At 38.5% G+C, this 14103-nt stretch overlaps 1 protein-coding gene across 1 annotated transcript in view; it reads right to left on the bottom strand.

The window, feature by feature from the left end:
* snx14 (sorting nexin 14) overlaps positions 1-11214 on the bottom strand; it is a 52697-nt gene extending 41483 nt beyond the window's left edge. The window contains exons 1-12 of the mRNA XM_016237590.1: positions 11098-11214; positions 10561-10702; positions 10253-10373; positions 6021-6097; positions 4778-4856; positions 4640-4683; positions 4453-4540; positions 4294-4378; positions 3972-4181; positions 3510-3589; positions 3339-3419; positions 3029-3143 (exon numbers count right to left, since the gene is read on the bottom strand). Of these exons, the coding sequence (XP_016093076.1) occupies positions 3029-3143; positions 3339-3419; positions 3510-3589; positions 3972-4181; positions 4294-4378; positions 4453-4540; positions 4640-4683; positions 4778-4856; positions 6021-6097; positions 10253-10373; positions 10561-10697 (1117 nt within the window). The 5' untranslated portion in view covers positions 10698-10702; positions 11098-11214. The remainder of the gene's footprint in view (positions 1-3028; positions 3144-3338; positions 3420-3509; positions 3590-3971; positions 4182-4293; positions 4379-4452; positions 4541-4639; positions 4684-4777; positions 4857-6020; positions 6098-10252; positions 10374-10560; positions 10703-11097) is intronic.
* Positions 11215-14103: the final 2889 nt, after the last annotated feature.

The following is a 14103-nucleotide window of genomic DNA, read 5'->3' as shown; positions in this document are numbered from 1 at the left end:
AAGATTTCCATAACGCTGCCCAAATGTTCACACAAAGAAAGAAGGCGTAACTTTGATTCTCGCTGTAGTATTGTTGTTGTCGCCGCCGCCATGTTGTGAAGATGCTGTGTGTTTCGTTGTGAAAGTGAAACTACTTTGTTTGGTCTTCCAAAAGAGGACACAACTAGAAATCAGTGGTTAAGTTGTATTTACAACACTGTTCCAGAACAGTTCAACCCAAATATTCAGATGTGTGCAGCACATTTTATGGAGGACTGTTTCCTGATCCTGGGAGAGTAGACTACAATGCTGGCTGTTCTGACTCACAGACTGTAAGTATGTTTTCATTAGGGCTGGTACAAAATATCGATATCTCGATATTATTCGATTCTCATTTTTACGGAACTATATCGATTCTTAAATCCCAAGAATCGATTAATCTAGCCTGTTTTCAGTTAATGGATGGAACATTGAAGGGTACTTCCCATCTAATAAATCGCAATAAGCATTGTGCTTTGGTACTTTTAATATGAAACAAAGTCTCAGATTTCAAATTCTGTCCATTGTATTGCAGTATTTAAGCAATAAATGCCGTTTTGGCGCTGTTTAATGTGGAGTGACAGATCGCTGGAGCGCCTCAGTTCAACAGACGCGGCGCACGTGAACTGATCATCTCCTCCACAATACCAGTTTCAGCACAAAATAAACATGACTAAACATCCGAAGGTAAGTTAAAAGAAAGAGTACAACTTTACACTCCGTATCCTGTCTCATGTAATCGCTCAATTTGTGTTTCAGCCGCGCAAAGACATCAATATAACGGCTTGTAAACAATGTCACGTAACGTCACATTTACCTCAGAAAAAACATATTCGGTGACCATAAACTCATTAATCAGCAAGAAAAACTGTAGATAGGAGCATTTTGCTTAATATATGCATCACATAACATATTCATTATCATTTTTACTGTTCTTCAATGTTTAATTTATGTTTTAATAAATCCATCAAGTTTTTATGACAGCCACCATTTAAATGTTTATATATGAAAAAAAACGAATTGAAGTAGAAATATTATGTAACTTTATTATTGTAAAAACTTAATTAATTTTAACCTTCAATATTATAGCAATGTAGTACAAACTGACTCTTATGTATATTTTACAGCATTAGTTGAGAGATTTTTTTTCCTTGAGAAAATTTGGCATGCACTGTACATGATATATATCCAAAATAAGCGATATTGAATCAAATCGAAAGCTTATGAATGAGAATTGAGTCGAATCGTGAAATTTGTGTCAAAACCCAGCCCTAGTTTTCAAATTTAAAGAATTTGCCACTGATGATTCAAACGCGAGTTTGAAATAAATACACAAAATAATGTTATTTATTAGCAACGTCATATGACCCCTTTAAAGAAAGTTACTCAGTGATACACACGTGCATATAATGTCAGCAACTCACTCAACAGAATCTCAGTAATCCTCTGCAAACTTAGAAAGTTACTTGAACCGGCTCATTCGGTTCTTTTTTAATTGAACATGCTACTTCAGCTGTGTTTTGCGCATCGATTCAGTTTGATTTTGTGAACTGGCTCAACCGGTTACTTCCTGAGAACCGGCTCAAAAGAATGATTCGTTCAAGAATAGGACATCGCTATTCCATGGTATTACTGGAAAGTGGAAGTGTTTAGGAACGGCAGCAACTCGTCGGACAGGGTGGAGTAAAGCACACCTTCACTGGACTCTGGCGTAGTGGAAACCTGTTCTGTGGAGTGGCGAGTCACACTTCTCTGTTTGGCAGCCTGATGGGCGAATCTGGGTTTGGCAGATGCCAGGAGAACATTACCTGCCTGACTGCATTGTGCAGACAGTGTAAAGTTTGTTGGAGGAAGGGTAATAGTGTGGGGCTGTTCTTTTAGGGGTTGGTCTGCTCTTACTTCCAGTGAAGGAAAAACTGAATGCTTTAGCATATCAAGACATTTTGGGCAATTCTATGCTTCCATCATTGTGGGAAAAGTTTGGGGAAGGCCCTTTTTTATTCCAGCATGCCTGTGACTCAGAGCACAAAGCAAGGTCCATAAGACATGGTTGGATGAGTTTGGTGTGGAAGAACTTGAATGACCCACACAGAGCCCTGACCTCAATCGCATCGAACACCTTTGAGATGAACTGGAATGGAGATTGAGTCAGGCCTTCTCATCCAACATCAGTGTTTGACCTCACAAATACTTTACTGGGTGAATGTGCAAAAAGTCCCACAGAAACACTACGCAATATTTTGGGGCCAAACTTCATATTAATGTCTATGAATGTAGAATGCAAAGTGTCAATCAGGTGTCCCAATACTTTTATACATACAGTGTACCTTGGAATGCAATGTAGTTATCTCAATCAGTGTGATCAGGAATTTTACGTGAACCCCAAAAAAAACAAAAAAAATCCCCATGTGGATTTTGAATGGGATTCAAGTCAACTCCGAATATGCGAATTTAACCAACATCAAGCTTACTTAGGGAACTACTTTCGAGTAGAACTACTTTGACTGCCAATTTTCATTGACGTTTTACTAATGTGACCGTCTTCCGTCAGTCTTCTGACACTCCCACACTCACCTTAAGTGACGGTGACAAAAACTCACTTCATAATTTGGCACCTTGTGTGAAGATCAAAACATCATCTGATGCCCCATGTGAGAACAATATAACTGGTGCCCAGTGTGCCCAGTCTTTGGTAAGAGTCCAATTTTAATAGATTTAAGAGATTTCTTTCTAACCCAACTGGACCTGACTTTCTGAGCTGGGTATGACATAGACCAAAATCAAAGAGAAAGACAGATAAGAAACGCCACAGAAGATGAAGATTTAAAAGTGTGCCCATCTTCCCACCTTGTTTGAAGATTAAATTCATTCTCTGATCCTTCTTAGTCATTTTTATGTAAGCATATGACTGCTATATAATATACTTGGGAACAGAAACCCACATCACCCCATCAGATTATTTACTAATGAGACTATCATGCATTGTGTGCAGTGAAATGCATGTCCTCACCCACAGTCAGGCAGAACTGCAGGACATGTACCGCTCCTTCCTCCTTCAGGAAACTCATAAAACGAAACAACAGATCCTGTTGCTCTCTGATCTCCTTCAAATCCAACTTCAACACCTGACGGAAGAACAAACAAAAGAAACGACCTGTAAGGTTTTGTTTGAGACATTTACTAGACACGAGAACTCAAAAAACACTCAAATTATGTCGTAAGTAAACTTTGAAATTGATCAACCTTCTCACTACAGCTCTTTTCTTTAGATGCCTTGATAAATTCTGAAAGCATTATATTAAGTTGGCCAAAGTACACACCGAGGACTTCTTGTTGCGTGGGTCTGCAAACTTCTCCAGGAAGGGCACCAGCACAGATGGAGGGTCAGTAACTGGCTCAGGCTAAAAGCAGAAATTACAGAAAAAAACATGTTTAAATGGCAGGAAAAGGCTAATTGACCAGACTATAATTAATTTGGTTCAATCACTCACTGGAGTGTCATCAATGAAAATGAGCACCATGTGATTCACTGTGTCCTGGAATAAAGCATATTCATGAATATGAATAACAACTACAAGACCGTCACAGTAATACAACTATTTACATTTATATGGTGTATCAAATGCAGCTATTGCAATTTTGTGTGTATATATACATACATAATACACGAGTTTCACAATTTGAGTTGAATTACTGAAATTAAAATTACTTTTCCACGGCATTCTACTTTATTGAGATGCACCTGTATACCTTCTCAAAGATCATGTGACACTGAAGACTGGAGTAATGATGCTGAAAATTCAGCTTAGATCACACGAATAAACTACATTTTAAAATATATTCAAATAGAAACCATGATTGTATATTGTATATATTATTTCACAATATTACAGTTTTTACTGTATTCTTTCAAATAAATGCAGCCTTGGTGAAACTTCTTTAAAAAAAAAAACGTACTGACCCCAAGCTTTTGAACAGGAGTGTCCAGTGTGTGTGTGAGATGTACCTGCAGTCTGTAGCTTTAGGGGGCATGACGCAAGGAAACAGCAGCTCTGTGAGCTTCCTCAAGTACAGCAGCTCATCTTTGCGGCTCCGCAGGGCCACATGCAGATCGGCACCGTATTCGGCTAGTGCTGCCTGCTGGAGACCCTCTGTATTCTTCACTGCTCACACCATTTAAACAAAAAGATGGTTAACAAAATTGATTAAACTGATGGTGCCAAAATTCTAGACCTAAGCTCCTCCGATATTGAATGATTTCATCACAGGACGCACCTTTCTGCTGTGCTTTTGCCATGATCTCAATGTGCTTCATAGCTGCCTTCATCATTTTGTCCATCACAACTAAAGGAACATCCACCTACAAGACAGTTTCAGTCAGCTACAGTATGTAAATTGTGATATCAGTGCTGAATTGTGTGAAGGTGTATGTACTCTTTGTACTCGGTGAGCCAGAACTGCAGCAAAGAAACGGATTGTTTGTCTCAGTTCATCGACACACGCCTCGTCATCTGTAATATCTCTGATAGCAAAACATCATAAAAGAAAAAAAAAGCTTTTTAGCTTTTTTTCAGCTAAAACACTGTAATAAAAGTAACGTTTGCATTTAAAGCAGCCATACCTGTACCATGGGTACACAAAGTTCTCTAGAACTAACTCCAAAACCTGAAGATAAGTCAAACAAAGGATTTATTCGTTTGATTTATTAATTTGCTTATATAATATATAATTTTACTCAGGACTGGCATTATGAGTCTACCTCGGAAAAACTGGCATCCACTTTGGACGGCACTTTTAAGTCCAGCCATGGCTGATAGTTCTCCAGCAGAAGGGTAGGTCTTTGGAATAAAAACACAAATAGTTACATTTACATCCTCATTATTTAAGCAAAAACATTTCCAAATGCAAAACGACTGATATTGTGCTTTAATTATTTATTGCAGAATACTACAGAATTATTTGTTTTGGTTTGGTTTGTCTTTTTCAAGACAGAATTTGTCTTTGCGTTTTAAGATGGATAGTGTAAAATGCAAAACTTGAAAGAAAGTCTTCAAAACCCAATATCATGTTCTCAGTCCTTGCTCAAACACAGAGATGCTAAGAGATACTACCATTGGTAGCTGCACTTAAATCAGCAAACCTTAAATAGGATTTTTTCCCCCACATTACAGCACGCTGGTGCCTGGTGGCGAAGGGTTTAAAAGTGCTTACTTGTCAGGAATGTAATGTAACACTGAACATAAAATATTGTCCAAAAAATAGACTTGTTTCTTTATAGAGCACTGCAGTGATGTTGTACTTTTGTAGACAGACCCTGTTTTAAAAAAACATCTTGAGCTTGTGTTCAACACAGACCACCATAGGCATTTAACCAAAAACCCATTTAAAAACTCAATGATATCAAGCGTAGCGTTAGTTCTGGCCGGTCACGTTAGTCAAGCTCGCATCAGCTGACTCTCCACTGATCCCCATCTACCTATGGGAATACGACACCTATCTAAGCATTCATATATAAGGTATCCCGCAGTATTATCAGCAGTTTTCGCATTGCTCAATAGCTAATTACCCTCCTCCATCCCCAGCTCCTCCTCTGTCAGTCGGGATTCAGCCTTCTGATTCTCCTTGAATCAGACTAATTCTAAAATGTGCACATAACATTATTGAACTTAACAATATCTGCAATACATTTATGTTGGTTCTGTTCTGTTTACTCTGGGGGGTTATCGCTTCTCTCCCTGCTCACATCCATGCTAGGCTGCATGGATGCGCAGGGAGTTCTTGCCCAGAACGTAACCATACCGCCAATCCAAACTGTATGCTAATTGTCAATCATCTTTGATGATAGTGGTCCTGACAGAAATAACTGTAAGTGCTAAAATGCTAACACATTCCCAGGTTTTGGTCAGCAAAAATATGTAATCCCTGCAGCATTCTATTCTAAATATAATTTCTTATTTCTTTTCTTTTGGTTTTGGGTTGACATTTGCCCAAGTTGATCATACCTGTGGCGTTTGCACTGGTTTTTCCCACATACTGCACAACTGTGACCCAGCGGGAACAATTCTTGCTGTTTCTGTGGCTGAGGATACACAGATATACAGTATATTAATCATTAATACAGTAAAAGTTTCAAAAGGGTTTAAAATACACTAAATATTCAGTAATATTATCACTTTGACAGTACTGACACTATCGGATGACAACAAAACGTAAATTAATTGAGCTGGATGATGACACTATTGTCTTCTGTAAAGATGCCTTATAGCTGAATCAAATTTATTTCATAATCGACAAATCAACATTGTTATGGAACTGAACTGAATCAACACCAAACAGACTGGAGCTAAATAATGACACTATGAACTTTTTAGAGTTGCTTTACAGCAGAATTCGAATTAGTATCATATTTAGTGAAGTTTGCATCATTGATTGTAATTTAATTACTATTACGCCACTTTGAAACAATCAGTTTACATAAATTAAGGTGACTTGATTTATAAATAAGGTTTTTGGCTAATATCTAGAGGCAAGGTATTCTATATACTGCCGATAATATATTCATAATGCAAACCAAAGTTGTACACAATATTGTTGAAATGACAATCAAACTTTTATTTACAAAAGATAACTGAAAATTCACAAAACACAAGGAAGATTTTGAAAATGGCACAAAGCAGAGGGAACACTTATCCTAATGGTCAAGTATTGCCAAGGCCAATATATCGGTTAATACAACAGTTAGTTCCGGTCCTCGAATTTGATTGGGTGAGTGGCCTTCCAAGAGTGCTGATTTGTGATCAGTATCATGTTTCCCCTTTATCTGTAAACCCATCTCTAGAGCTCACAGAGATTGGTCCGAAACAGAGAAAATATCCAGTGAGCAGCAGTTCTGTGGGTAAAAATGCCTTATTGATCCCAGAGGTCAGAGAAGAATGGACAGACTGGTTCCTAAGGCAAAGTTAACTCAAATAACCACTTGTTACAACCAAGGTATGCAGAAGAGCATCTCTGAATGCACAACACGTCAAACCCTGAAGCAGATGGTCTACAGAACACCACAGCAGGTGCCACTGCTGTCAGCTAAGAACAGGAAACTGAGGCTACAGTTTTTACAGGCTCGCCAAATAAAGAAGATGGGGAAAAGGCTGCCTAGTCTGATGAGTCTCGATTTCTGCAGTGATGTTCGGATTGTAGGGGCAGATTTCGGCGTAAACAACATGATAGCATGAATGTTTCCTGCCTTGTATTAATGGCTCAGGCTGGTGGTGGTGCTATGGTGTAGGGGATATTTTCATGGCACATTTTGGGCCCCTTAGTACCAACTGAGCATTGTTTAGAAGCCACAGCCAACATGAGAATTGCTGCTAGTGCTGACCATGTCAATCATTTTATGACCACAGTGTACCAATCAGTGTACTTACTGTAGGATAACGTGCCATGTCACAAAGCTCAAATCATCTCAAACTGGTTTCTTGAACATGTTCCCTATATACTCAAATAGCTTACATATCATCTAATATATATATATATATATATATATAAAACACTATAGACTGCCTTCTATTGGTTGCCAAAAGGCATAGGTGGACTTTTATAATTTGTTTGAAGCACTGAAGGCATACAGGCAAAGTAACGAAAGACCGTCACAAGATTGAAAACTCCCAATGTGAGGAGCATATTAGGAGGCTTAATAATAAACTGGAAGAAAAAGTTAGCAAGTTAGTGATTGTTACGACCAAGAACATATATTTATCTAGTTTTATTTATTTAATTGTGGTTACAATGTGTTTGTGTCTAGATGGCGTGTTTAGGGTTTTCTCCTGCTATTATGTGCACTTCTCCGCCTCTATCTTTTTTTCAATTGCTTCTTGGCTTAGATAATTACAGTAATTTCTGTCCAAGCTGCGAGTGATTCGTGTGGTGCGCAAAAAGAACACTGAAGACTTCAGACAAACAAATTCCTTTCTCCCTCCTCAAAATGTTGTATTTTCCACATTGTTTCTGTCGCTGTTAAAGCTGTTGTTCAAAAGTTGTGGAAATCTCTGCAGGGAGTTGGGAGCCAATCCCAATTCATTTTTCTCTGCTTTAATGTTAGTGCCGTAACAAGATGCAAGATCTACAGAGTCAACAGTGAACATCTGAAAGTGAGCTGCAGACTCCCAATGGACAATAATCTGTGAGTGAGCTCAGTTAGCTCAGCTGCTGTTGCATATGCTCCCCCAGTTTCCTCTCTGTATCCAGATCTCTGTCACCTCAGAATGGTGGAGGGCATGTATGTGCAGTCAGTCTAAGGCAGACTTAGATACAGACACTTATCAGGAAAATGTCACAGATTCCTTCCTGCCTGAGACCATCTGGAGGCCAGAAGCCCGGGAGTAAAAGGAGGCACTCAAACGTGCCCCCTTATGGTTAATAGCAGTACTAAGAGTAGCGGAGAGGAAGCTGAGACCTATTACAACTTTAAACCACCAGACCAAACCACATTTAATATGTGAGCTTAGAAAATAGGTCACCCTGTGAAAATAGAATCCAAAGAGCATAAGTCACACGGAAGCTGGAGATTTCTTGGGCCACATGAAGGTTGACCACAAGGGGGAAATTATATCTGGGAATTTGGAGTGGAGAACGATGCGTGGGAAGTGATCTCACAGTTGCTGAAAGACTGTATCAAAAGTAAAACCGATTGGTCCAAGGTGACGTCTGTTAATCACAAGGCCAGGAATGATGGGGCAGACTACATCATGAGACTTATGTCAAGCATGCATTATGCACTCTGGTATGGTAGCGAGAGACACTGACCCTAATGACTTGCTGAAGCGGCAGGGTAACAAGGCACCATTTGTTGGGATATGGCTATAAGGCCTGAGCCCTGATCTGAAAAAAGCACTAGTGTCAATGGGGACTTCATTATTGGACCCTATGCAAGAGACAAGCAGGTCAGCTTACCCAGCTGCATAGGCACTTGGGGTGACCCCTGCTTTCAGAGGTCCCCATGACATCAGCCTGTTATAGATGAGTGCTGGTATTTGTGGGAAAGAGGATAGAATGTAAGAAGAAAAAGAAGAACTAAATCAAACATCAAGCAAAGAAAGAAAGAACCAAAGATCAAGCAAAGTGAGCCGTGCCGAAGAAGGTTCCAGATGATTTTGCTATTGTAGTTGTGGGGCTGACCAATATTCCCTACCATACTCCCTAGCAGCTGGCTTTGAGAGCGTATCTTACAGTAAGACAAAAAAAAACAAAGAACCAAGGTCAAATATTCATTAATAATCCCATCTCAAGAAACAAGGAGTTCGAACATAAGAGTTTATCTCAGAATCAAGGCACACTTTGCAGGCACTCTACAGTTGAGAACTCGAAAATACCCACTGAGTGTGGACACGGTGGAAAAAACTGTACCAGCCATCCAATGGCTGGTTGAGAGAGGGGTCATAACTATGTACCAATCCAGTTCCACTGACTCCATGTGGACAGTGAGAAAACCTGATGGTACCAAGCGGCTGACTGTAGATTACAGAGTTATCAGTGTATTGGCAAATTGATCCCTGTTGTAATTTTCTCTGCTCTTCCACTAAAGGCAGACTTGTTTGTGGAGCATACCAAAGCTACACAACTGGACAGGCAAAGGAATACATTTGCTCCAGGGAACAACATCTACATTAGGGTGAAGACTTAAGGTGTGGGAAGGCCCATATAATGTCCTCCTGAGTTCAAGTAAAGGACAGGTGAGCGCATGCCAATGATGGGACTGGGGAGTGAGCAGAACATGAGGAAGAACTTATCCTTATAGGGTGTGATGGGTCCCTCGAATGGTGAAAAGTGGATCCAACACTGCATACTAATAAGCTTTGCCTACCACACTGCATGGAAGTAAGAGGGCGGTGGGAATATAAAACAGGCCATTTTGATTTCCCATCACAAACGTCCACTGCTTTATGCTTTGTGTTTCAGATTCTACCAGATGAACTTGGTAGAGTGGTTGGCTACACATGCTGATAATTTACTAGACTGAAGACACTGAGACCATCCCTAGCAGCAGCGTCTCAACCGGGGGAAAAGAGAGACAGAGTGTACTGGGCACAGAGGCTTAGAGGGGCCCACGACAATGTCGTTCGGAGGGTGATTTCCAGTCTCTCATGATTGCACTCCTGGCTTCTGACTAGACATTCCTCAAATCCTGATGGCCACAACAGTGGTTTTAAAGTTAGACCTATCTGCTTTTACTAATACTTACTTTCCTCTTGGTCTTGATTGAGATGAGAATATTCGGCAGCAGATATTCAGGGCTGAGGGAGCAGTAGAATATGATCACTCCAGCCAGAAATGACCAGAATATCATGAGAATATGGAGATATCTGGAAAGATAAGGGGTAACCTAATCATAACATGGATCATTTGCATATACAGCTCTTAAAGGTACAGTGATTAGCCTGTTCAATTGAAAGAGTCGGAGAGAGGGTGGAAAATTATCATGACAAACTAAATTCTATTGACAGGAAAAAAATAAAATGCTGCAGAATGCATCTCGATTAAGATACTCACTGGTTGAGGATGATGGTGGAGGAGATCATAAAGATGAAGATACAGAAAATGACTGGATATTGACGAGCAACATCCTTAAACACATCTAACCGCAGACCTCTCCTCACACACCCCAGAACTGAGTAAGGGTCCGACATTATATCTAAAAAAGAGAATCAATCCGACAGTACCACACTATAAATCATGTTTATTGTTTAGGCACAACAGTGGTGTATTGTGTGTATATCATGGTACTAAATTACCATATTCATGTGTTTACATGGTACACAGTTCCAAAACTACCATAATATTACTATGGTAATAAATTGGCTAAACAGAGTAATACCATAATGCAATACCTATTTACATTTATATACGTACACAACACATTTATATGAATCTCCAAAGTACCTGCTACCTTTCATAAGTATTATAAATATAAATAACAGCAGTGGATGATGATAGTCTGATAATCTTAACCTGCATATGTGTAAACAGTGTAAATAACACTCAAATATTTGCAAATACAGTTTAAGAGCGATATTATAGTTCCCTCACCTCACAGACGAAGCGCAGGTCTGATATAAACTCTAAAAGCATAGTATCAACGCTGCCTGACAGCAATGTTTTGATCATTCAGCTTATTGTTTCACATGATCAGATTACTGATCATTACGCGAGCTGCACTTCCGGGTTGCAGCCAAAACACCGTTTCAAAATAAAAGTCCGGCCTCTCGCCGACAGCCCTTACAAAATAAGCTGAGTTAGCTGCCACAGTAGGCTACATTCGAAAGCATTACGCGAGCTGCACTTCCGGGTTGCAGCCAAAACACCGTTTCAAAATAAAAGTCCGGCCTCTCGCCGACAGCCCTTGCAAAATAAGCTGAGTTACGCTGCCACAGTTCGAAAAGAAAAATACAAAATCTGAGTTTTAATATTTTTTATCCCATAGCGTTGCGTTCACGGGATCAGATATTATAATTCACTAATATAATCATAACGTAATGTCTGTATAATTGTTGATTCTGGCAGTCAGACAGTGATCCAAAGGACCTGTGGTTCATCTTGTGTTTATCCAGTGTTTATCTGCTCCCTGAGGATTTTGTGTGCAAGCAGTTGAAAAAAAACTGTAATGCAGTATTTAAGTTAAAACTCATTGATCTGAGGCAGATTTGATCTGTAATACCATGGAGTATCCATTAGATGCCTGTTTATATTCAGTGTTGTGCATTCCTTAGTTTCTGAGCAGTGTTTTCAGACGACATTGTCACTCCTTCATTGCTGTGCACTTTATTTCAGCATTGTGGCTGATTTGTAGATTGTACACACAAAAACATCTTTGTATTTTCGTATTTCTGCCTATTTCCCATTAATTTCTATGGCGGTCATTTCTGATCGTGAACAACACAAGTGTAACTATTTGTTTGACCATTTAGCTTTTTCGAATCAATTCGAAGTCCATGATTTTATTTTTTGGGGGGGGGGGGGGTCACATAGAGACTGCTATAAAAGTCTCAGAGTTTCAAACCATTCCAATGAACTGTCGAATATTTTACATTTCCAAAAAAAACATTTTTCAGTCTAAAATGTCCGAACAACACCAGAAGGTCAAGATGAAGTCGCTCACACACTCAGCTGATTCTAAAGGAATGCTTAAAATATTAAGGGGTCGATCCATAAAAACATTACCCTCATCATGAGACACTTCCAGTCACACTGCCACAGTCATGATATCTCTTACATATGAGAAAAAAATCATCACTATTTTTCACAACTTTTTGGCCTCTAATCAACAAATAGTAAGAAAATGCTAGTGTTTGCTTCAGAAAATGGGATTTGTCCACCGCACTAAAGACAGAATTTGCATACCAGAATTTGAAATGCGTTTGATTAGATTAAAACCCGGATTTGTGTATCCTATATAAACATATTATTATATTATATCATAAACACATTAATGAAATCCTTAAAAATTTGAATAAACTACTCAAAATGGGTAACATGGTTCAATAGATTTAGCCTAAATTAACCTGCGTTAGCATAGGTAGTTTAATTGGTCCAAAATGTTGGTTTATGTTAAGCTTCCCTTACGAAAAAGAAGTTTATTCAAGTGTGCTATTAGTATACTTCTTTTAAACTAAAAAATAGGAAAGTATACTTAACTAGTAGTTTACTGAGACTTTACTTCAAAGTGTACTAAAAATGCTACTACAAGTATTTAATTAGTAAACTATCAGTATACCTATAAGTTCACTTTTAGTATAGTTGCAGTACAAGCTAAACATTTTGATGTAAACTAGTTGTGTACTCAAAGTTTACTACTGTTATACTTAAAGTATACTTTTATATACTAGAAAGTGGGCCAATTTAGTCCCAAGGGTATTGAAATTTTACAAGTATTCTACTAGTACACTGATATTTGTATACTTACTACATAAAGTATACTTAAAAATATACTTGAACTTTACTTAAGTATACTTAATAAAATAAACTTGAAGTATACTACTTTTTGGTAAGGGTTATGCATTGCCCATGCATAAAATGGAATATACTGTATATCATTTAACTTTGGTTACAGTGATTAATGATTGAGGCAGGCATATGGGATTTCTTTAAAATATTCTGTATCCCAGTGATTCTCAATAACCACACAAGGAGGCCTCAGCAAACCTCTAATCGAGCTATAACACGAGTAAAAGAAATAGGCCTAATATTTAAATAAAAATCGAACAGAATAAAAACCTAAAACACATTTAAAAAATGAATCATGGTTCTGGTAATATCTGTCATAGAAGCCATTTTTGGAACTGGAGTTTTTGGAAAGTTCTGGTGCCAAGTGAATTAAAACCGCCATTGCTTAATGTCTGTCTAAAATCTGCAGAGATAAATATTAGATACAATATTATTAGATATACAAATTTGACATCCAAGACGCATGGACTATGACAGTGCTTAATGTACTAAATAAACAACCAGCTTTCTCTCACACTTCACTTGTCAGTAGACATATCTATAGCCAAAGCAACAGCACCATGAGATTGAGAATATTATTATGTTTACTTTTACCCGAGTTATTTCTCTATGGTAACGCTTATTGTAAAACACAGTCTCAGCACAACAAAACCACTTTAAGTTTTTTCTTATAATGCCTGTAAGGTAGTGCTTATTAAGGTTTGGCAGAAACTCTGTGTTGCAAGGTTGCTGATCTGAACATTAAGTTGCGTTTCGCTGTTTTCTTATAATGCATTTCTGAAAAAACGAGAAGGAAAAAGTAATAGAAAAATTGCTTAATGTAAAAATATTGTCTTTCACCTTGGGTTATGGTGTCATTCCTTTGCAGATAGTGGCAGCGGGTTGTGTTTATGACAAGCGTGAAAGAAATTGGGTTCTGCCGGCTGGTTGTTCTAGTGCATTAAACATCAAGCTATGAGCTTTTCAAATGAAGTGTGTTGTGCACAATCACTGGCCCTGGAGCCAACAGCACCCTGCTGTTGCATGGACTGAGGTTTTATCAGATAAATATGCCATGTGTTTGCATGCTACATCAGAAGACTATATACAGTA

Source organism: Sinocyclocheilus grahami, unplaced genomic scaffold (assembly GCF_001515645.1).
Source record: "Sinocyclocheilus grahami isolate Dianchi unplaced genomic scaffold, SAMN03320097.WGS_v1.1 scaffold519.1, whole genome shotgun sequence".
In the NCBI taxonomy this organism is placed as follows: Eukaryota; Metazoa; Chordata; class Actinopteri; order Cypriniformes; family Cyprinidae; genus Sinocyclocheilus; species Sinocyclocheilus grahami.
The sequence above is the reverse complement of the archived record's forward strand: the minus strand, read 5'-3'. Positions and strand labels throughout refer to the sequence as shown.